Genomic DNA, 23,949 nt, shown 5'->3' with positions numbered 1-23,949 from the left:
AGTATCTCTGTTTGACCATTGGTACTTTCAGTTCGCGGTGAAGTTGGATGTTGGTGATATACCAAGGTGAATTTGTTATGATCCGCAGCATTTAAGATTGAAAGCGTTGGAGTATTTCCAGGTTTGAATATGATGCAGTTCCCCACAGATGATAAAGCGTACGTCATGCCCATTACATTGAAGTGCCGCTTGTAAAGCTAAAAAGCTGAAGGGCATCGCAATGGCGCTCGTCTACTTAATACATAAGATGTAGTCTTATTAGCCCAGTAACTCCACTAGCTACGGTACCCTTTACAAATAATCAAACTTGCAAAAACACGCACCAAATGGCGTTCTGTTCACAATCCTGTATTTTTTTTATGTAAATAAGGGACGAGATGAGCAGGACGTTCAGCTGATGGTAATGGATACGCCCTGCCCATTACAATGCAGTGCCGCTCAGAATTATTGAAGAGCCCAAAAATTCTGAGCGCCCCTTTGCACAGGATACCGGCTAGATTATGGATTCCACAATGGCGCCTAAGCAGTATTATTATTAAGCATTATTGTGTTTCGGTCTGAACGGCGTCGTAGCTAGTGAATTTACTGAGTAAATAAGACTAAACATCTTATGTCTCAAGGTGACGAGCGCAATTGTAGTGCCGATCAGAATTTTTGTGATTTTCAAGAATCCTGAGCGGCACTGCATTGTAATGGGCAGGGCGTATCAATTACTATCAGCTGAACTTCCTGCTCTTCTCGTCTCTTATTGTTATTATTAACAGGTTCGTCTATCAGTGCCTTTTTTGCTACAGTAATCTACAAATTTATTCGCAAGTCATGTTTTGCAGAACACATACTTGCAATAAACCTTGAATTTGTTTGAAACGCAAATGAATTATGACCACGAATGTACTGCTTATTTATGTCGTTGCAATTAATAATATCAATACTAGCACTTCTTAGTGCTAACAGAAGTACGACAAACCACATAACCATTTTGTACGACTTCTACACACGATAAGTGCAGAATATAAGAACACAAATCCGCTATTTCTATTCGAGAAACGTACGATTTGAATTAGAGTTCTCAAAAAGTGTTCAAATTGTATTCCATTTTCAAAACGAGTTTAGAGAAATACTATTAGCTTAGATCGCTTATTACCACTTCTAGCTATGGAACGTGCTTCCATAAAGTATTATGTTGAGCATATTGTATTGTGCAAAGCTTTTCCGTCGCATTTAATTGCAACACGAACAAAACAAACTCGGTCAAACGTAGTATTTAAATGTGTCTATTATGTTTTGTTCGCCTCATTCAGTTCGTTTTATAACGTGCAAGAAGAAAATACGATAACGATTCAGGAAAAGTTAAATTATACTAGCTGACCCGACAGACGTTGTTCCTGTACATAATAAATAAAATACCGTTTTTATATGAATTTGTCAATAATATTTCATAACGTTAAGAATTATTTCGTCCAATAATTAAAATAATTAAATAATTATCCCTTTCTTTTGCCACCCGTGACAAAAGAAAGGGATTCGTGCTTAGGTTGAAGTTCTTAGATAATAAACTAAATAAATCTGTTTAGGTGACAGTGAAGTTTTATATTTACAATCTTAGATAACTTATATACGTCTAGAAAGAGATTGTTGCTGCTAGACAACCGATGAAAGTCAGGCCAGGTTTATTACTTAAGTGTGCGTGACAATCTAAGTCTTTCACTCGCGATTTGTATGTCACTTTGTGTTAGTGTGCGGTGCATTGCTCTAAATAGAGGTTAACTGTCAACCTCAATCACTTTTTCGTCGTTCTCACAGCAGTCACAGTCTATTCAGACGTATAAATGATCTAAGTTTAAAATAAACATTATTTTACTACCGTCAAAATACCATATTATCTCAGTATTTTTTTAATATTAACACTTAGTTGGTAATTAATTCAAGTAGTTATCAGAATGATTATGGGCTTTGCACCATCCAGGATAGCCCCACTGAAACTGGATTTTCATAATCTAAACGGAAACTTTACTGTACTTCACTATATCTGGGAAACTGCGGAAGAAATATTATGCCAAAGAATGAGTAAGGTTTTAATTCAGGCTATTCTTCTTGAAATATTTGTACTGGTGTTCCGTTTAAAACGGTTTGTCGGTGGCAAATCGTTTCATCGTAACATCATCTTATGTTAGGCCTTAGTTAATTTTTTAATGTGTTAAGCTTCATATCCTATCATTACTGTTGTAACATAATAATAATAATATTGACACACTCTTACACAAATTATCTTGTCCCAAACTAGGCATAGGCTGTACTATGGTTACAAGACAACGATATATTTATTACAATAACATACATAAATACATATAAACATCCATAACTCGGAAACAAACATCCATATTCATCATATAAATGATTGCACCTACCGGGATTCGAACCCGGGACCTCTTGCTTAGTAGTCAGGGTCACTAACCATTTGGCTATATAATGTCGCTTAACATTTCATACAGTGAATATTTTTCGTTTTCATTTAGACTATCAATGTGGGAGTCAGACGGTCAGGAATAAACCTGTGGAAGGCTCCTTTGCATCGGATGCCGGCTAGATTATGGGTACCAAAAAGGCGCCTATTTCTGTCATTAATCAGTTATGTGTAAGCAATACTGTGTTTGCCGTAGTTAGTGAAATTACTGGGCAAATGAGACTTAACATCTTATTTCTCAAGGTGACGAGCGTAATTGTACTGCCACTCAGAATATTTGGTTATTTGAAGAATCCTGAACGTCACTCCATTGTAATGGGTAGGTTTTATCAATTACCGTCACCTGAACGACCTGCTCATCTCGTACCTTATTTTCATTTTAAAAAAGTCAAATGGTAGAAGCTGGTGCTGAGGAGCGGTGATCTTTGGGTTAGGCCTATGTCCAGCAGTGGAAGTCTTCCGGCTAACATCATGATGATGATAAAATTAAGTATTGTAGATGGGCTAAGAGTTTCATTACTTTTTTCTTTTTCCCACATGCATCCTCTCCGTTCCTCTTATTAGTGTTATAAGATAATATCGCTTAACATTTCATATAGTGAGTATTATACATTTTCATTAAGATTATCAATGTTTTTCTTAACAGGCAATGCTGAAATGCGCAACCGTGGCACATCACCCTTGTCTGTGTCACCTCGACAGTCACTCACCGGTGAACCACCTTGGTCTCTGTCGGACGACGACCGCCCGGACTTCTTGGCACTGAAGGAGAATATTAAAAGGATTAACAAGTATATTCGGCATTAATATGCTTAAAATATGATAAGTTGATAATCCAACTTAGCGTATTTTAAGATTGCTTTTTGGTTTACGATTAACTAATTTCCATTAATTACCCTGTGCTTCCCCGAGGCATGAAAATAATTCGTTCCATGCCAAAGGTTTTCGTAAGAGGCGACTAAAGGCATTTACCTGTGGCTCCTTTGCACAGTATGCCAGGTACCACACCTGCGCCTTTTTCTGTCGTGAAGCAGTAATGTAAGCATTATTGTGTTTCGGCTTGAAGGGCGCTGTAGATAGTGAAATTAATATGGGACTTAAAACCTTATGTCTCAAGGTGACGATCGAAATTGTAGTGCCGCCCAGAATTTTTGGGTTTTTCAAGAATCCTGTGCGGCACTGCATTGTAATGGGCAGAGCGTATCAATTACCAACAGCTAAACTTCCTGCTCGTCTCGTCCCTTATTGTCATGATAAATCTAAATACTAGTGTTTTTTGTCAACAGTCATTGGTTGCCTAAAATTTAGTAATAAAGCATTTTTTTCCCTTATAATATACTACAATTACAAAAAAGTTACCCACACGAAAAACATAGTAAATTTTATATAATATTTGAGCAAACCAGTCCTTACAATTGTTTTCCATTTATTTACTGAAATCTGCGAGAATTTAGAACAGGCAATAAGCATTTGCTTGAAGTTAGTGTTCAGCTTAAATTTTCAAGTAAATATACATTATCACTTTGTTACTTTTCTTCACCTCAGGTATTAAATATACAAATTTTAATTTGCACCGAAATTCATGGACGATACGGGACCCGAACCCGCGCCTGACGGATTCCATCCGAGTGTTCTTACCAACTTAGCCAATCGTCCGAGTGACGCATCGACCGAAATGTCTTGTTTAACTCTTATGTTTTGCCTCCATCTATAGGATGTACTTTACAGTTGATAACCCGCTCAACCACAATAATCACATATTAGGAAATTGAAAATACTGAATTCACCTAACTAAATCAATTATTCATAATATAACAACAACCTGTAAGTAATCTAGTAGCCGCGCGCTAACGTAGGCTCTTACACCTACTTATTGTACACCGCGCCGTAGTCGTTCAGAACGCGTAGGAGAGTAGCGTCAACGTGGATTTGATGAAAATTGTGTTTTTTAAATATTTATTTTTTTTTGTTTTCAAATTTGAATAATTATTTACTTAATTTTTCGATTTATTTTTCTAAGCTTACGGATAGGGTATTCTACCCGTGTATTCAATGTCTTCTATGAAGGAACGACTTCGTATTTTCAAAAATTAAACTACTTTAGTACTGGACACACTACTAAAGTACTGGGATGTCAGGGTGTCCACCATATTGCGTATATCATGTTTGTTTAACCCTGTCTTAAATCTTCGTTGTTCTATGCATGCATTCTGCATGTAGTTTACTGAATATTATAGTCCGACAACTTAAGATGTCAGCAGGTAGCGAGTTATGGCAATCTCACAAGCTGCCCTTCCCCGCAACACCACCCGCTACCCGCTGACATCTTTATACCCCGCCCCCGCAATCGTCTTTCACCCTGTGGGACGGTCGCGCACGAAGTTGTTGGACTTTAATGGAGTTAACACTTAAGATTTTTATTTATAACTATAATTCCCTTTCAGAGATTGCGAAACATCTACGCGATTAGACCTTCTGTTGACCCAAGTGGAACAATACGCGAATAGCCTTGAAGCTCTGGTTGAAGAAAGGACATCTGATTACCTCGAAGAAAAGAGGAAATGCGAAGAGTTACTCTATCAACTTCTACCCAAGTATGCTATACAAATTATTACATTGATAAGCTAAGACTAAGTTATTTTAAGCTTCCGGAACGGATAGGAGATAATTTGTTGTGGAAGGTTATTCATAGATTTAAATTTAAAAAAATGTGCAAGAAATCTGAATTTAATAATTAATTATATTAATTTAGGAACTAGAAAATAATTTTTATGCTTTAAATTAGGAAATGTCTTACTAACAAAAAATGATTTTAATATAAAAAGGCTCTTGATGTCGATAATTGTTATAAATTTATTTCATCATCACATATTGGTAAAAGTCGAGTGATTTTCAAAATATCTTTTAAAGCATTCGACCCACTACACCAGACGACATTACACCATTCCTAATTTAAATTTATTGGAAATTATTTTTAGTTTGATTTAATTTACTAGCAACAGAGAGTTTTTGGTGTGTGCAAGTGTTTAGTGTTTTAAAACTGTAGATATCGGATAGTTGTTGATCGTTTTAAAACTGTAGATGTAGAGAAACTGTAGATATCGGAAAAAAATCTATCCTGAAGATGGATGAAGCAATCATGTGTCTAATATAAAACAAAGCAACAAAAAGTTGGTGGTTTTTTAAGAAAATAGCGCTGTTTACTTTATATGTATTTCAATTTAAAAAATAAAATAAAAATAAATTGATATTGGACAAAATATTGCCCTAACACCAGCTATTTAGTTAAGTTATAAAGGCTGAACAATAAGATAAAACTTTCGTAGGTGAAATTAGGTAACCCATAAACAGATTTAATTGATTGATTAAGGGTCCCACTTAGGGGACGTTTGTGTAAACGGGCATAAGAATCCCAATAACTATTATGCTCCATGTTTCCAATATACAACTTGTAATTTCTATCGAGGTCTTTCTTGAGAGGCTTTTAATAACGGGGAAAAGCTATTTTCACATTAATCCGCAATTATTAGCTTTTTAACGTGATTCATCATACCCTTTTCAAAAGTTGGAGAATCTTCTTTCAACTTGGAAAAAAGTTGAGAAAAAAGTAGAGAAAAGTTAAGATGTCATGAACAAAAAATAAACTCCCAACTCTCTATATTGATTGACTATGAGATACATTTGAGCACATGAAACCAAATTTTATATACAATAATAAAAGTGAGGAATCCATTCTAAAATAAACTTAAACATTATAAAAATCACACCGTTTCAAAACAAATAAATAAATGAGATTATTTAATTCCTATATAAATTAATATCCACGTTATTATTTTCAGCTTTGCTTCAAATCCTATAACGTCACGAAAGAAATTCAATGCCGTTCGTAAATGGATAGCAATTTTCACCCGATATCTTTGATACGAAATTCCGGATTTATTTTTGTCAACGTAAATCTTTTCCTCTTGCATCTTGACAAATATACTTTTTTTTCTTTGGAGGCTAATATTATGCTATCGGTCTTTAAGTCTGTGCAGATAGGTAAGGAGTAGATCACGTTAAGCCCCGATTTCACCAATCACACTTTAAACTGAGTTTACTAAAACTTAGTTTTACTTAAAATAGTTCAAATGCCAGTCTTGATGTTTATCTCGAGACACAAGGATTATATCGAGACATTTTAAGCGCGTGTCGAAAACTAAGTTTGCATGTCTAGATTGTATGAAATAACTATCAAAATAGTCATCGATAAGTATGAACAAAATCAACGTTTCTGATACAGAAATGACAGTGACAGCTCTTGAACGCGATGAAATATCTTGATAATATTCAAAGTTTAGGCTATACCTGCGATTTGTTTTTGCTGGTGAAATGCAAAATAAATCTGTAAGCTCCCTTACAGACACAAACTTAGTTTAAATTGTTCTAATGGCGTTTTATATCAATAGTGAAATCAGCCCTTAGAAGGCTCAGAGGTTTAGGCCCTAGCGTTTTAGTTTCGACCAAAACGGCGGGTATTTCAAAATTTTCGATTTTTGGTTTTTCTTATTCTAAGTGTACCATGGCGCCGCTGATATGACCCTAAAAACTCTTTGAAGGAATATTATGTATACGTGACTAAGAATTTATACATTATTTGGGTTATTTATTGTTGGTTATTATTCATTATCCATAAAACGCTTACGGAACAAAACATTTATTATTTATATGAATATAAAATCACGTCGTTCAACGGAACAGAACATCAATATGTAGTAGCCTATGAGCTACTAAAAATATGTTTCATTTCTAACTGCTGAGTTTTGAAGACCCTTCAACTCAATTGGTTGCTCTCTGCGAAAATAAATACAAACTCAAATATTTTTGTTCTAAACTAGCTGACCCGGCAAACGTTTTTTGCCATTTAAATTATTTTTAATAGTAGACCGTTTCTTGGACATTACTTTATTTTTTAAATAAAATATTTTTTATACAATAAACGTTGCCTAAGTTTTCCTTATAAAATCAGCTATCTGCCGAAAATCGCGTCAAATCTCCCGGCAAAATCGGTCCAGCCATTTCAGAGATTATCCGGAACAATCAGAAAAAATTGTAAAAATGTGATTTTGGTATTTGTACCCTATATATATTCATATACATATTACAGTAAAAAACGGTTATTTCAATATTACAAACAGATACTCCAATTATAATTATCTATTATTATATATTATAATAATATATGTATCCTATATCCTATCTACGCATATATATATGCGTAGATAGGATTTAAAATCACATCACAAAAACAACCAGCTAGTCGAAATAGTTTGCCTATGACCTGAGAAGAATGGGCGCAAGAAACTCAGCAGGTGTTTTCTCATTAAAATTTCACATTATTTCGAAATACATTAAAATATATGTAACATCGTACAATAAAATTAATTATTAAAGAGCCTGAGGACGGACGCTCCATTCAGTCTGTTAAGAAAGTCTTTTTTGTTAAAGAAACTTTTACCACACAAAAGTTTTTTAACAATTCTTTTGAATTTTGTAATATTAAATTTTAAATTTTGTTTTGGTTTGTATATTTTCTGGGATCAAGTTGTAACAGTTATTTATGCAACTGTTGTGTAATAAAAGGTATAAAAACACGAATGTGGGTTTATCATAGTATCACATGAGTGTTTTAATACCTAATCATCAAGAGTTGCATACAAGACTTTATCTACACCCATATAAATCCTCTTTAAAAGATTCTGAAACAGCCAGTCCTAGTAACTATTACATCATCCCAACGAGTGTTGTAATGAAAAAAATTGTACTGAATTTCATTACAACACTCGTTTGGATGATGTAATGGTTATTAGGACATTGGGTGTTTTAATGTTGGTAATAAGTTAACTGTTTTAGATTTTGTAATAAAGGATTTAAAACATGGGTGTATATAACAGCATATAACATCGTCATCATCGTACAAATACGGGTACAAGAACGAGTCTAATGGGTTTAAAGTCGATGGATAGGAAGAGATTACAAAACACCGTTCGCCCTGACATACATTCTTGTGTTTTTATGGGACTACCTCTGTCAAGTAATTTACATCAAAGCATTGACGTACAGTAAAGAACTAACTCAGAATCACGCTTAAAATTGTTTAAAGCAAAACTCTCCGTACGTGACTATTAGGGAGAGTTTTCAAAAACTGTTCAAATGAAAGAGTATTCAAACGTCAAAAGGATGGAGCGTCGTATTTCAGGTAAGTGCCCCTTTGAACGAAATTGCTTAACTAACTTGACGTTTTCAATCATTTTGCTGTAGAACTACATTTGAATTGCTAAAACGAAATGTTCCGTCTATTTCATAATCAAACTCTCGAGAGCAAAATCTAATAAGCTTACGGCCATTCCCAATATTCAGTCTATCTTCGGCTGTGGCCTACTCGAGATATAAAATCGTAACTATCGTTGACTTTTCTGTCCCAATAAACTTATCGACGGTAACTCATCTAATCCGTACACGCTGTCTGCCTTTTGGACGACGTACAGCTTACTCTTTTATCTCTACAGCAGCTTTATCTCTATCTGTAGATAGTATATTGGGAACGGTCGTTATACTTTGAACGACACTGTCACGAAATAAGGTGTTAATGTTATCTGTATAAGTTAATGTATATACAACGCCACTCGGACTTTTTTTTGATGATCTTTCAATAGGCGATTTCGAAACTAGTTGTTAATTATACGTCAATGCAGCAAAGGAATTAAATTGCTAGTTTTCAGTCATGCAAAGCTACGTACAAAGATACGTTCAACGTATCAATGTCATCAGCGGTGGATTTACACTAGGGGCAGTTGGGGCAAGTGCCCAGGGCGGCAAATTTTTAGGACGGCAAAATTTTGAAAGTGAAATAATTTTTTTTTTTCTTATCAATGTTGCTTAATATAATTAATTAATTCTGTTAATTAATAATTTATGGTTTAATTGATAATTCAAGAAATTCAATTTATCCATTATTTGTAAATTATAATTTTGGCACGTTTAGTAAAATTGAAAAAATAAAAACGATTTAATCAATTTATTCCCTTGGAGATTTAAAATAATAATCGATTTATTTGTTTTCTGGAATTACAAAAAAATCAATTAGTATTTCTTTTGATAAAGTTTCTGCAACAAATTAGGTATTTTAGTTTTGATAAATAAAATATATAAACTATAAGTTTAAGTAAAATTATTGGGGCGGATTTTTTCCGGTGCCCAGGGGCGACATTAAGTTTAAATCCGGCCCTGAATGTCATATCAATCTGGAAACTCCTCGTAAATATAAAATAGTTCATTACACAGGTTGGTTGTATGCCAAAAGTATGTCCTTTTCCAAGACTGCCTTTCAAATTCGCAATATAAATTTGTGTGGTTAGTCTATTGCAAGTGTTAGATTATTAAGCTTACTAAATTTTTATTTTATTTTTTAATAATCTTATAGTACTAAATAACACTGAAAACCTTGTTTGCGTGATTTAGGGTGAAAAGAGTTATGTTTTGATATCTTAAAACTAAAAAGTAGCTCAATTGTATTTTAAAGTCAATACAGCCAATATGAGCAGGGTTGCCAACCTAAGTCTACTAAGGTTTCGTTGGTTCGGCGCAGTGCTGCTTAGTCACATTCGGCTCGTTGCTGCTGCACCGAACGGACACATCAGAGTTAAGTACTTTTAATTATTTTTCATTATATTATTCTATTTTCTGTTCTGATATTATTATCCCTTTTAGTACCTATTAATAATCTAAAAGTTTGTTTGCTTCCGAGTAATGGATGTTTAAATATATTTATGTATGTTTATATGAATTTATGTATGTAAGTATATTGTATTAAATATATCATTGTCTTGTAACCCACAGGCTATATGCTTAACTTGGGGCAAGATAATTTGTGTAAAAAGTGTGTCAATATTATTATTATTATAAAAAACGTCACCCCATGTGAATATTGAATAAGGCTAGTAAGTGTTATTTTAGTACTTTATGATAATTAAATAATAACATAAAAGCTTAATAATCTAACACACGCCTTATAAGCAAAGCATTCAGGTAGAGCTCTTCTCTCGACATGTCAAAAAAGGAATTTTCTCCAAACTGATAATGTTTTTTTATTTTTACCGCACTTACAGGAACATGAGTTCACTTACAGGAACATGAGTTCACTTATATCAAGTCAAATAATCTGTGAGGTAAATGAAATATATCTAATATATAAAATTCTCATGTCGCGGTGTTTGTAGTTAAACTCCTTCGAAACGGCTTGACCGATTCTCATGAAATTTTGGGTGCATATTGGGTAGGTCTGAGAATCGGACAACATATATTTTCATCCCCCTAAATGTTAAGGGTGGTCCCATTTTTTTTTTAAATTTGTTTGATTATGAGTCAGCATTAAAAATACATACAACTTAAAATTTTCACCCATCTACGATCGACAGTTACTTTTGTATCGCGATTTTAATATTGGCAATGCAACGTTTTTTCCAAATTTTATATGCATATTCTGTAGGTCTGAGAATTGGCTACTATCTTTTTTTCATACCCCTAAGTGATAAAGGTGGTTCACCCTTAACACTTTATTTTTTGTACAATTACTTGTTTTTATTTTATTACATACCTAAGATCACAATTCATAATAGTAAAAAATTTCCTCCGTGGTTCAACAAAACTTTAATCAAAAGAGTAAAAGAAAAAGAAATAGTAAGAAAAAGGTATAAAAAGTACAAAAATCCGATGGACGCGATAATATTATCAGTATTGGAGAAAAGATGTGAAAGACTATCAACACAATGCTATAACGCTTATATTGAATTTACTGAAGAAGCAATCGCTTCTAACTCAAAATTTTTTTGGACCTTCACAAAACGTAAAAAACAAAATGCTTCTAATTCATATCCTGCTGAAATGACAAAAGATAATACTTGTGTATTTGATGGTCAAGGTATTTGTAATCTATTTGCATCACACTTTTCATCCATATACGTGCAGCGGAATTACAATCCATATGAAAAAAATGAAATTCTAAATAACCTAAACAATATTAAATTCAATTGTCAGTGTCTATCGTCTATACAGTTTGATCGAGATGAGATAATTCAGAAACTTAAACATCTCGATCGTAATAAGGGTGCTGGACCTGATCAAATATCACCTGTGTACCTAATCAACTGTGCTGAGACACTTGCTCTACCACTACAAGTATTATTTAATAATTCATTAAAAACGGGAGTATTTCCTAAAAAGTGGAAAATTGCCAAGCTGGTACCAGTATACAAAAGTGGCGATAAAAAAAGTGTTACGAATTACAGACCAATTTCCATACTTTCTTTGCTTGGTAAGGTATTTGAGGCCGTAATTTATTTACGACTTTATGGCTACTTGAAAAATACGTTTAGTGTTTACCAGCATGGCTTTATAAATGGAAGGTCGACTTGCACAAACTTGGTAAATTTTTCAGAATTATTAATAGACGCGGTTGATAAGAGGAAAAGAGTAGATGTTATCTACACTGATCTAAGTAAAGCATTCGATCTAGTGCCAATTTCCATCTTACTCTTGAAGTTATCTGTATATGGCATTGCTGGATCAATTTTAAATTTGTTAAATTCAGACCTTACTGACAGATGTTTTTACGTAGTGGCTAATGGATTTGAATCTGTAAAATACGAAATAACATCAGGAGTACCACAAGGGTCGCATTTAGGTCCTCTCCTATTTAACATATTTATCAACGACCTTCCCAACTGCTTTAAATACTGCACACCATTTATGTTTGCTGATGACCTAAAAATTCTTAGGATAATCAATGGTCCCGATGACGTTAGCGCATTGCAGTCAGACCTAAATAGTTTATTTAGATGGTCCGAGCTTAACGGTATGATACTGAATAAAAATAAATGCTTTCATATAACGTTTACAAAATGCAAAAATAATATTACAACTAAATACTATTTAGATAATATTCCTCTCAGTACAGTAGATACTATTAACGATTTGGGTGTTATATTTGATAGCAAACTTACGTTTATACCGCACATAGACTCTATTGTAAGCAGAGCCTCTAAAATGCTGGGATTTGTAATTCGCAATGGCAAAGTTTTTAGGAACTGGCGCACGAAGATGATCCTATATAAAAGTCTCGTTGTGAGTATTTTGGAATACGGTAGTACCGTCTGGAGACCACATTACGCTAGCCATTGTCTCAGAATCGAAAGAATTCAGAAGCGTTTTCTTTATCACTTGGCTTTCTCAATTGGGAAATCTAGATCACTCGCAACATAATCTGAAAGATTTACATATTTTAATATACTAACTCTGAAACAACGTAGGGACATATTGGATTTACTTTTCTTATACAAAAGTATTAACAATATTTATGACAACTCCTTTCTGGTGTCTATGTTTAATTTTAGAGTGCCTAGATGCCCACGTAAACCTGTGAACTTATTTGAAAAACCATCTCGCAGAACTATTTTGGGGATCAATTCACCTGTGTCGCGATTATGCAAAATTATAAACGATTATAAATGCTTGGACCCATTCAGTGATTCATTGCCAAGGTTTCGCAAAAATGTAAAAAAATGTATTGTAAATAAATAATTTATAAGTATTCTTGATTTGTTTAATACGTTTATCTTGACTTATTTAGTAGATTTTGTTAATTTCTTAATTTCATTACATTATAGAATGGTTGTTTTATAACTTATATTTATTTTATGTAACTATTTCACACAATATAATTTAGCATGCGGTATTCACCTTAAAAGGTAATGCATTTAGTAATAAGACCCTTGTAAATTAGCATAATAATAATAATTATAAATGTATTATTGTAATTACCACTGGTGAATCTAAATAAATAAATAAATAAATTATGATTCAGCATTGAAAAATACATACAAATTCAAATTTTCGCCCTTCTACGATCGATAAATCGAATCATTCTACTATTTTTGTATCGCTATTTTTACATTATTCTGTTCCATTCACAAAACCGCTATAGGGTTGCAGGGTAGCAATCGAATACAATAATTGTAGTACGATATATTTGGTACGTCTGAGAATCGGTAGCATCTATTTTTTATACCTCAAAAATTTTTGTAATTGATTTGTTTCTTTAATTACTTTATATGGCAATACAACGTTTGCTGGGTCAGCTAGTATTTCAATAAAAATAATTCTGTTTAAAATAGTAAATAATAACATTAAAAAATAATCTTTTCTGGGAGTCTGTACGTATGTTTTTATGAATAGGTAGGTGTATATTGCAGGGAAATTAGCCGAAACAATTATCGTACTGGATTTTTTTTTTATTACAATAATAATAATGTTGTTGACAAACTTCACAATTATACAGACAGTTATTTAATAATGATAGACTTTGCAATTTTAGATAATATGTTTCATTGTCATGATACTGTACTTGTCACTTTGGATCTTTTTAACTCTATTTAAAATTTTCAATTTAAAATACCACACACTACGACGTTAGTGACACCTTATAAGGCCTTCAGGGAATACACAATCTTTGTCACATGAGAATGTGTGCATCTACGTACCTATGTACACTTTTATTGTGAAAAATGAGATTCTGAGGACTGCACTTTCGGATTTTCCAAACTATTTTATTAAAACCCAGCTATTCTTTAATCCAATCTATTTTCTGTACATGAAGAAACACAGGCAGACGATTTTAGAGTGATTGCGTTTTTGTAAGAGGAATGGATGAATGGTATTTGTATGTTTGATAATACAGTAAACTCTGTATTTTTTAACTAATATTTGTGTAATATTTTTAGTTTATTTATTTTAGTTTTATTAACGACGACCTGTGTAGCCGAGTGGTTAGCGATCCTACCTACTAAGCTAGAGGTCCCGGGTTCGAATCCCGGTAGGTGCAAGTATGATGAATATGGATGTTAGTTTCCGAGTCATGGATGTTTAAATGTATTTATGTATGTTTATATGAATTTATGTGTGTTTAAGTAAGTATATAAGTATATTGTATTAAATATATCATTGTCTTGTAACCCATAACACAGGCTATATATGCTTAACTTGGGGCAAGATAATTTGTGTAAAAAGTGTGTCAATATTATTATTACTAAAGTATAAATTAATTAATTACTTTTTATATAGGTCAGTAGCATCGCAACTTATAATGGGACAGCCAGTGATGGCTGAGACGTATGATCAAGTTACAATATACTTCAGCGATATTATTGGCTTCACCCAACTCTCTGCCGAGTCTACACCGCTGGAAGTCGTAGATCTGTTGAATGACTTGTACACCAGCTTTGATTCTATTATTGAAAATTTCGACGTGTATAAGGTATGTTTTATGTAATCAAATCAAATCAAAATCACTTTATTTATGTGGGCCAAGGAAATAATACATAAGAATGTCAAGTTTCCTTTTCTTTTTACATTCACCGCCAAAGGTTGATCTTTAATTTCTAAATTAATTTTATTATTTATAAGGGTGTGTTCAGAAGAGCTGTTTAACCTGATTTCTGCCGCCGAATTCCACCTTCGCACGACACGCCACAAGTCAGGATATCATCCCCACTATCTGGATGTGTAGCGGTCCTCCACAGTGCGGTTTTCAAGGAGTTTTCTTCCACGTACTACAAAGCTGTGGAATGAGCTTCCTTGTTCGGTGTTTCCGGGACGATACAACATGGATACCTTCAAAAAAAGCGCGTACACCTTCCTTAAAGGCCGGCAACGCTCTTGTGATTCCTCTGGTGTTGCAAGAGAATGTGGGCGGCGGTGATGACTTAACACCAGGTGACCATAAAAAACAAAATATTTATAAATTAACATTTACAGTTTCATCGGTTTACAAATTATTTATGCAAATTACATATTATGTAACGTGACGCAACAGAAATACTCAAACGTCAGATACTCAACGCCTTATACGAGTAAGTAAAAAAAGTAAATATAATATCAATACGTAAAAACTAGAATTCTTGAGTACTTGCTACTACAGTAGATGCATCATCCACACGAGGTAAATAAATAAAGGTATTTTGTGAACATTTCATTGGCGATTGTAAAAAAAATTAAGAACATGAAGCAGAGTTTCTGGTTACACTGTCATCCTGCCACTGCTAGTAGCACCCGTTCACGAGCATGACGCATGGACCAGCCATCGACTCGAAGGGCACGACCACGTCGCATATTATTATTTTTAAGGAATAAACAGGCTGTCATTTTTTTATTAATGCTTTTATGATTTTTCTATAATTGCTCATGTATGATACTCTCCAGTAATACATCTTGAGATTTAAAAAAAATATTTCATCAATCAATGTTAAGTAAATGAGAACGAGTAAAGCGCGCCCATTTCTGCAGTGAAGCAATAATGTGTAAACATTATTGTGTTTTGGTCTGAAGGGCGCCGTAGCTAGTGACATTACTGCGCAAATGAGACTTAACATCTTAATGTCTCAAGGACACGAGTGCAATTGTAGTGCCACTCAGAATTTTGGATTTTTCGAGAATCCTGAGCGGCACTGCATTGTAATGTATGTAATGCCAGGGCGTATCAATTACCATCAGCTAAACGTCCTGCTCGTCTTGTCCCTTATTGTCTTAAAAAAAATTTATAACCATGTACATTTAAGGTTTACTTTTTACTTGAATTAAATTCACGAAATTATTTTTTTAATTTGAGGGCATATGTATTCATTAAATCTATAATTATTTATTGATTTTATTTATATGCAGGCCAATTTTCACTAACTATTGTTTATTGTGACATAAAATTGAATCACACCTTAGAAAAAAAATGAAATACTTTAATACGAATTACTAAAATGAATTAAATGTACCCAAGGCGCTGTGATTATAAATTTGTTAATCGATGTTTTTTTATTAGGTGGAGACAATAGGCGATGCGTACATGGTGGTGTCAGGGTTGCCAATGCGAAATGGAAATCGTCACGCAGCCGAAATAGCGCGAATGTCTCTTGCATTGCTCAACGCGGTGAGAGCAAAAACCGTACCACACCGACCTGGTGAACGACTGCTTTTGAGAATCGGAATGCATACTGGTATGAACAATATCTAATCAATATTATCTTCATCTATACACATTCAAACACACACATACACATCGTCACACACCTACACCTTATTAGTGTTGAGTAGGCACCTACTCAATGATTATAGATATGGAAGAGTGGGATATTCTCACACAGGCTTTGACACCTAAAAGAAGGTCCCAACCAATTACATCCAACATTCACAGGTGGAGAAATTTGTAGTACAAGCTAATGACAAAATGCACGGTCATAGCTCCAAAGTGATCGGAAAAGTGGAAGGTGTATCATTGTGCATCAGTCATGGTTTAGCTTGGTTTACATGGTGACTTGTCGAGGTGTTGTCATGAGAATTCTCCATTTATTGCAGTCCTGTGCTATATTTATTTCATGATTTTCAACTCGCATACGTCAGCGTTCACCGCGTCTTTCCACCTGTACAAGAGGTGACCTATTCGGCGTTAGTGCTCTACTAGCTTTTCGAAATCGGCATGATTTTGGCGCGTGCGCAGCGGTGTGTTAGTGCGTATTATTTTACGTGTATTGCTTATAATTAGGATGATTTGAATGAATGTATCAGAAAGCTATTGAAACAAACTATAAAACCATGCAAAATAAACCGTCTTATAAACAAAGTATGAGTCAGAACTTGGTTAGGGCATAGCATGCCGTAAGGCACTTTCAATTTTGCTGTAAAAATCTTGTGCATTGCGATAGTTGCCGATTTTGGAAGGCTAATACCGAGTATGCTTTTCTTACTCCACGATCCTCTCTCATGTGTTCTACGTAGTCGAGCCGGTGGAGAAGATGGGCCTTAACATCTACAATAATATTGGTCTTAGCCTCGAGGTCTTATATGTCGGTATTCTTGCAGACTCTCTATTCTCCATTTTCAGATAGTTTGGGCCCAGGATCTTACGTAGTATCTTTCACTCTGCTAGTTATTTTGAATAGAGTTTCTTTAAGAGTATTAGACCACCAGAATGTTTACTGAATTTTTGCACTAATTTTATTAGAAATAAAAAATTGTGACTAAGTAATAATCAACATTAGAAATATACCTAATCAAGTATGACATCAATATTAACATTTAAATTATATTCGTTTTCTATGTTACGATTTTAAATTTAGGTCCATGCGTCGCTGGTGTTGTTGGCCTTAAAATGCCACGCTACTGTTTGTTCGGAGATACTGTTAACACTGCATCCCGAATGGAATCACACGGTGAAGCACTAAGGATTCACGTTAGCCCAAAAACTAAAGAAGTTCTTGATTTGTATGATTGCTTCGATCTTGAATGCAGAGGAGAAATCGCAATGAAGGTAAACTTTCTTAAAAATTTGCAATACCTAGCAATTTTGGCAGTACAATTTGTAAAGTATTCTACACAACTAACCTAAACCTTTTTTAAATTTTACTAAAACATTCTGTTCATTTCATGGACTTAGCATGTGTATATGAAAAATCATGCTTCGCGGAGCTTGCGGGAGAAACTCCTGCTTCAAGTTTCGCTGAACTTATTATTAAAAAACATAACACAATAACTGTATGTGTTAGCGCTATTATCAGAAGGTTCATGCATTAGAAAAATTATTAATTCAAAATTATTTATTTATTATTAGTTATAAGCGACGTAATAAAAAGAGTAGGAGATTGTTCTATAATACATAGTTGTCATATAATAAATATGCAATACATGGCTAAACTGGGATTAACTAATTATTGAAATATATCAGATTTCTTTTTTTTAAATTTTTATTTCATAACGTTATATCATATAAGAGTTATACAGAACGATTTCACTAACAGGGGAAAGGAAAAATGACCACGTATTGGCTGCTCGGTGAAAAAAAGGACAAAGATATAAGAATCTGCGAAGTGAAAGAAGATGAATCTCCAAATATAAATCCTAGTTTCACATTTCAAGGGCCCGACAGTCCTGCATCCCATTCGTTAACACACAGCGAAAGTCCTAAAAGGAATGATAATAAAGATACAACTCTTGATAAATCGGAAAGAGATCGAATTAAACACGAGATTGCAACATTTGTCGCTAAAGATCTGATTAACAACATTGATAAATCAGTTAGAGAAATAAAACTATCACAAAGCGCAAATTTTAATTCATCTGGGAAGCCGCAGTTTAATGGAAATGCAAGAGAAATCGTAACACCGAAGTACGACAAAGAGCTTGTTATTAACAAAGGTAAAGTTCGTGATGTTGTAAATAAAATCAACAATACTGTGAACAGCACAAATGATAAAAACGGAAAACCAAAGACATAAAATGTTAGTCTTACGTTTGTTACAAACCTGGACGAAGTAATTTCTTAATATTAACATGAATATGGATTGTCATTAAAATTTTGTCTTGCTGGACTATGCGTCAAGAGATTAACGCCCATATTCCATAAAGCATCTCAATACTTAATCCTATATGAATCCATATAAAATAGAGTACTGTTGTTTATTTTATGTACATTTTTGAAGTCAGTTTACTGTAATACGGGCCTAAGAGACATAAATTATTGAGGTTAAAAATATTAAAATTACTCAATAAATAACAGTGAGTATAAAATATTAATTTGATTATGCCTAGTCTAGCCTTAAGTTCTTCTTACAAATAAAATTGCATTTATTTTTAATGTGTGTAATCTTAGAAATATAAGACTCTGCAATAAATAAAAAAGAATTCTATCAGAGATAACTGCTTCTTTTAAAAATGCTGCTGAAATTTAGTAGCTACTTGTTTTAGCAATTTCTTATGCAACTCGAAGACAGCGCCATGCTTAGAACAGGCCATGTCATTTAAAACTGTCCATAATATGGAGTCCAAGAGTTTCAGATCTGGGACAGACGAGGGCCAATCTTCAGCTATTGTAAAGTCTGGAACGCTTATTTCCAGCCAAGCTTGGGTAGTTTCCATGTGACCAGGTGCTGTCTTGCTGCAAAGTCCATGATACATTCTAAAAAGAATATTGCTTATTTGCAAATATTTCATATCACAACACGTTCTAAGACAGACTCTTGACACACATTGGCTAATGTATAACTCCTTTTCACAAAAATGAATCTGTGTGATTCCTCGATAAGAAAACACCTGAACCATGAATGAAGAAGTATGACGCTACACATTTCTGACTACTTGTGAAGCTTCTTTGGAGCTATAAGTGTACGTGTGTTTATCATATTGCTTGTAGTATTCTTCGGTGAAAATAATATTTCTTCACTTGTCACCTGCGTGTATGCAATTTTAATCGAGCCACACAAAGAGTTCCCTAAATACATCCCTACTATTAAAGAAACTGTATGTCCTGTCTATCAAAGATAAGCACCAAGCTTCAGGTCTTCTTTGATTTTTTTTCATATTGACACATTTTTACACAAATTATTTTGCCCCAAACTAGGCATAGCCTGTACAATGGGCACAAAGCAAGTACTTATTTAATCATAAATTAATATTTATTAACATCCATGACTCGGAAACAACCATTTATATTCATCATATAAATGTTTGCACCTACCGTGAATCGATCCCAGGGACCGATCTAACTCGGTAGGCAGGGTAGCAACCACTGGGCTATAGGGATCGCCTTTTATGATACAGTAAAGATTAATAGCGAGAATCTTCAAAACATTGCGAGAAAGTTTTGGTTTCTTATTTGATTTCTGCGAATTCTGACTTTAATAGAGTCATAAGAGCAGATCAAAGATTGGAAAATAATACACAGCTTAAAAGAACGAGTCTTTATTTGCGTTCACTTCTATGAACTTCCACTTCGCCGGTTTCACTGTATCACTTTCTACTTTTCACTTCTTCTCTTGCTTTTCACTTCCGATTCTGAACTAGAACTGCTGTAGGTCCGGAATTCTGTTTTCTTTAACACTAAATTCTATCATTTTGATTTAATATTCACTTTAATAAGTATATGTATAAATAAAAAGTTTTTATGCTGTTACAATATTTATGGCTTCACTAATTACAGATGTAGTCAAGGGTATGTTATGTAATATTAGTGCAAAACATAGCCTAGTCTAAAAAATGATCTCAATGTTTAATAGAGGGGATAACCAAAGACCAAGGTACTCCGAATTAAGGATCTCTTCTTAGGTATTAATGATGATTTAAAAATAGAATAGAAGATACGGAATTAGGATAAATAATATAAGTATCGTATAGACTATAGATAGTAGTTGCAATTGCGAAAGTAATTACATTGAAAGTAGTAGTGAGATGTGTATGTTAAGAATTAGAAAATACTATTGTATTTAGTAAGCCCCTTAGTATTTCTACCAACCTTTTATAATTTTGTAACTATCGACTTTCCTAAGTGCTTTAATCGTGTTTATGGTTAATAAATTGTAAAATGAGCTATAGTTTCACTTGCATTTTAAATGAAAGCTTAATATATTAGTGTATTCGGTATTCAAAGGCGTGTTTTGTGAATCCATGAAGTGAAATGAAATGATATTATTTATTTAGATTTGGAAAGGGAATAACCCTAGTATAAGGGGGAATTAGGGTATGTCCAAATCTTAAATTATTACTTATTAAACAATATGTACTCTATCCAGCATGTAATAATTATGTGAAAAAGTATGCATAAACTTATTTTCAAGCAGCCATTTTAAGAGTCTTGGTATAAACTTTTTTTTTTTGACAGTATTGCCAAGTCCTTAAGCAATTTGTTATATATATGTTTCAAAACCAGTCTATGTGGCTATCTTGTTGCTCTAGCATTCACCTCAAGAGCTGCTGTGGTTACGCACAAATTTGTTTTGTTGAAACCCAAACTAATGAAATTCTTCTAACGTCAAAATATGTAGACAACATTCACAAAACAATAATAGAAGAACTTCACATAAATACAGAAATAAGACAATTGGGCTATTCATTATATAAAGCCTCATGCCATATTTAAAGTATTTGTTTAAATTGTATTTGAATTAACTCCTATATATAAGTCTAAAAAAGTCAAGAATTTGACTTGAGGCTCACTACTTACATCAAAAGTTAATGGTTTCATGAAACCCGTCTTAAATTACTTACATTTAATGTAGTTATTGTACTTTATAAAATCGTATGAAACCCTAGGGTATGTAGAGTTAGATAAGAAAAATATGTTTTTTTTTACAGTTTTATTTTGTGTAAAGTATATAGCACATAGATATTATATATTTTCAGATATTCACAAATGTAGAAACAAATTTATGATATTAGATCTGAAATTATTCAAAGCACATATTACTATGTATGTAGTATGTATATAATTGGACATTATTTTGAGAGTGGTTATTAATAACTTACATAAATTTTGACATGAAAAGGCAAATAGTGAATTGTTGAATGATGTTGTATTCAAAATGAATTTTGATAAATGGACAAATTTATACTTATGAGAAATTTTTCGACTTTTAAATTCACATCTAAATATTTGAATTTTTGGTCACGTAACATCAATTTATCAGTTAAACAAAATCTTAAGGCGAAGAGTAAGCACAAAACACGCAAACATGGTGTTTTTAGACAAGTTTTGTGGTGAAAGTATAGCATTTCGAGCTATGAACACTACTTAATCCTGTTACATATATTCTTAAGTCTTATTTGTAGGTTGCTAATGCTTGCTGTTGGTTATAGTTAACACTGCCGAGCCTTTTTGAACTAACACTTTTCTTTGAAGTTAAACAAGTTTTTTGGCATGGCGTGATGCATTTTTTTGGTACTTCTCTCAGAAAAGTTATTCTTATAGCTTGTACTTGTTTGTGTAGGTTCATTTATTCAGATTAGTAGTGAATAACGAGGATTGTAAGCATATAAACTGTTTTCCACCCAAGAATTTTGAAAATATTGGCTTTGTTACATAGATGGTGGGCCGGCAGCCGTGAACTCATATCGCTCAAGGTCTCTGGCATTTAGTGTCGCCTTAATGAGTGTTTTTTTCCTGTGGTTTTCATAATTAAGACATCAGTGAAAATATTTGAAATTATAACTTGAAAAATACACAATATGCATTCACGGACTAGTAAAAAAATTAGAACTCCGTGTCACCTTACATAACAGTGTAGCAACAAAAAATGTCGATTAACGTGTAAATACATAGCCCCACGCACACACTTACACTACTACAGGCCGATAGGCGGCCATTATGAGAATTGTCATCGTCAGTGACAGATCAGTAAGCGTCTCAATAAAATATTTTAAAAATGCCGTTGTGCGTTAGAACAAGTGTAAAAACGATACTATACAAGTATTTGTGACCATATATGATTATTTAAGGGAGAAAAAATTATGTAACTTGTATCCCCCGTAACCGCACACACACTAGCATAACGGTGCTTCACTTGCTAATATCACGGCGAGGAGTCCTTCTTTTTTACTCGTCCGTGTATGCATTAAGTGAAAATCTTAATCAATTGTTATAATAATATTATGTTTTTATTTAAAAGAAATTATTAATAGCTGTAAAGATATTATAGGAACTAGTCATAGACTAGTGAATAATTTAAATATTTATTGAGATGTAAATTAGTCTATTACTGTTTATTATATTATAAATTTTACTATGTTGTGAGTAGCAGGAATATTGTATCAGTTACCAAGTATTTATTTTAATAAAGGTACTATGTGTCACAATTTCTTTTATTTTTAATTTGAAAAAATCCCAATAATTACATAGCTGATAAGGAATCTAATCTGAAATTTTAATCAGTATAATATAATAAATATTAATTACAAAATTAAACTTAGATGCTCATCATTATCATCAGCCGGAAGACGTCCAATGCTGGACAAAGGCCTCCCCCAAAGATCGCCATTTCGATCGGTCCTGCGCTACCCTCATCCAACGTATTCCGGCAATTTTGACCAGATCGTCGCATCTTTTAGGCGCCTCGATCGTTCGAGGACTTTACTGCCTCAACTGTCCATCGAGCTATGTTCCCTTCCCACTGCCACTTAAGTTTCGCAACGTTAATACATAATTAAATATTATAATTTAACTAAAAATTTTATAGCTTTATCTACAAAACTTTCATTACATTAAATTAAAACTATCTTACTTACGGTGAAGTGTATCAAGAATATTGGCAGAATTTCCGCGTTTGGGTAGCTAGGCTGATCCGTTGACAAAAACAAACGTTTGGATTTCCAGCAGCCCTAATGAGGCGCGTAAATAGTTCTTTATAGATTCTCCGCGCCTCTTCTGTTTTCGACTAACGAAGGTTGGCAGTCAACTTTGTAAATTCAACTTTTAATTCTTCGCGAGATGAAATAGTTCTGCCGCACTCGCGATTCCTGTCCACTCACAGACGTTGCGCTGCCAAGACTTTTTCTGCCACCTACGCCTCTTCTTCCGGCAATTTTTCCCATCATGATGAGTTGTAGGACTTCAACCTCTCGTGTCTAAATACGCGCCACAA

At 33.5% G+C, this 23,949-nt stretch overlaps 1 protein-coding gene across 1 annotated transcript in view; it reads left to right on the top strand.

Annotated features, from left to right (window-relative positions):
- The window catches only part of LOC126976009 (atrial natriuretic peptide receptor 2-like), a 57,359-nt gene extending 34,491 nt beyond the window's left edge, over positions 1 to 22,868 (top strand). Inside the window, exons 3-8 of the mRNA XM_050824148.1 lie at positions 3,111 to 3,255; positions 4,909 to 5,058; positions 14,621 to 14,813; positions 16,368 to 16,542; positions 17,662 to 17,852; positions 18,340 to 22,868. Of these exons, the coding sequence (XP_050680105.1) occupies positions 3,111 to 3,255; positions 4,909 to 5,058; positions 14,621 to 14,813; positions 16,368 to 16,542; positions 17,662 to 17,852; positions 18,340 to 18,816 (1,331 nt within the window). The 3' untranslated portion in view covers positions 18,817 to 22,868. The remainder of the gene's footprint in view (positions 1 to 3,110; positions 3,256 to 4,908; positions 5,059 to 14,620; positions 14,814 to 16,367; positions 16,543 to 17,661; positions 17,853 to 18,339) is intronic.
- Positions 22,869 to 23,949: the final 1,081 nt, after the last annotated feature.

This window comes from Leptidea sinapis, chromosome 2 (genome assembly GCF_905404315.1).
Source record: "Leptidea sinapis chromosome 2, ilLepSina1.1, whole genome shotgun sequence".
Taxonomy (NCBI): Eukaryota; Metazoa; Arthropoda; class Insecta; order Lepidoptera; family Pieridae; genus Leptidea; species Leptidea sinapis.
Note: the sequence above shows the minus strand (reverse complement) of the source record. Positions and strands in the feature narration are given on the sequence as shown.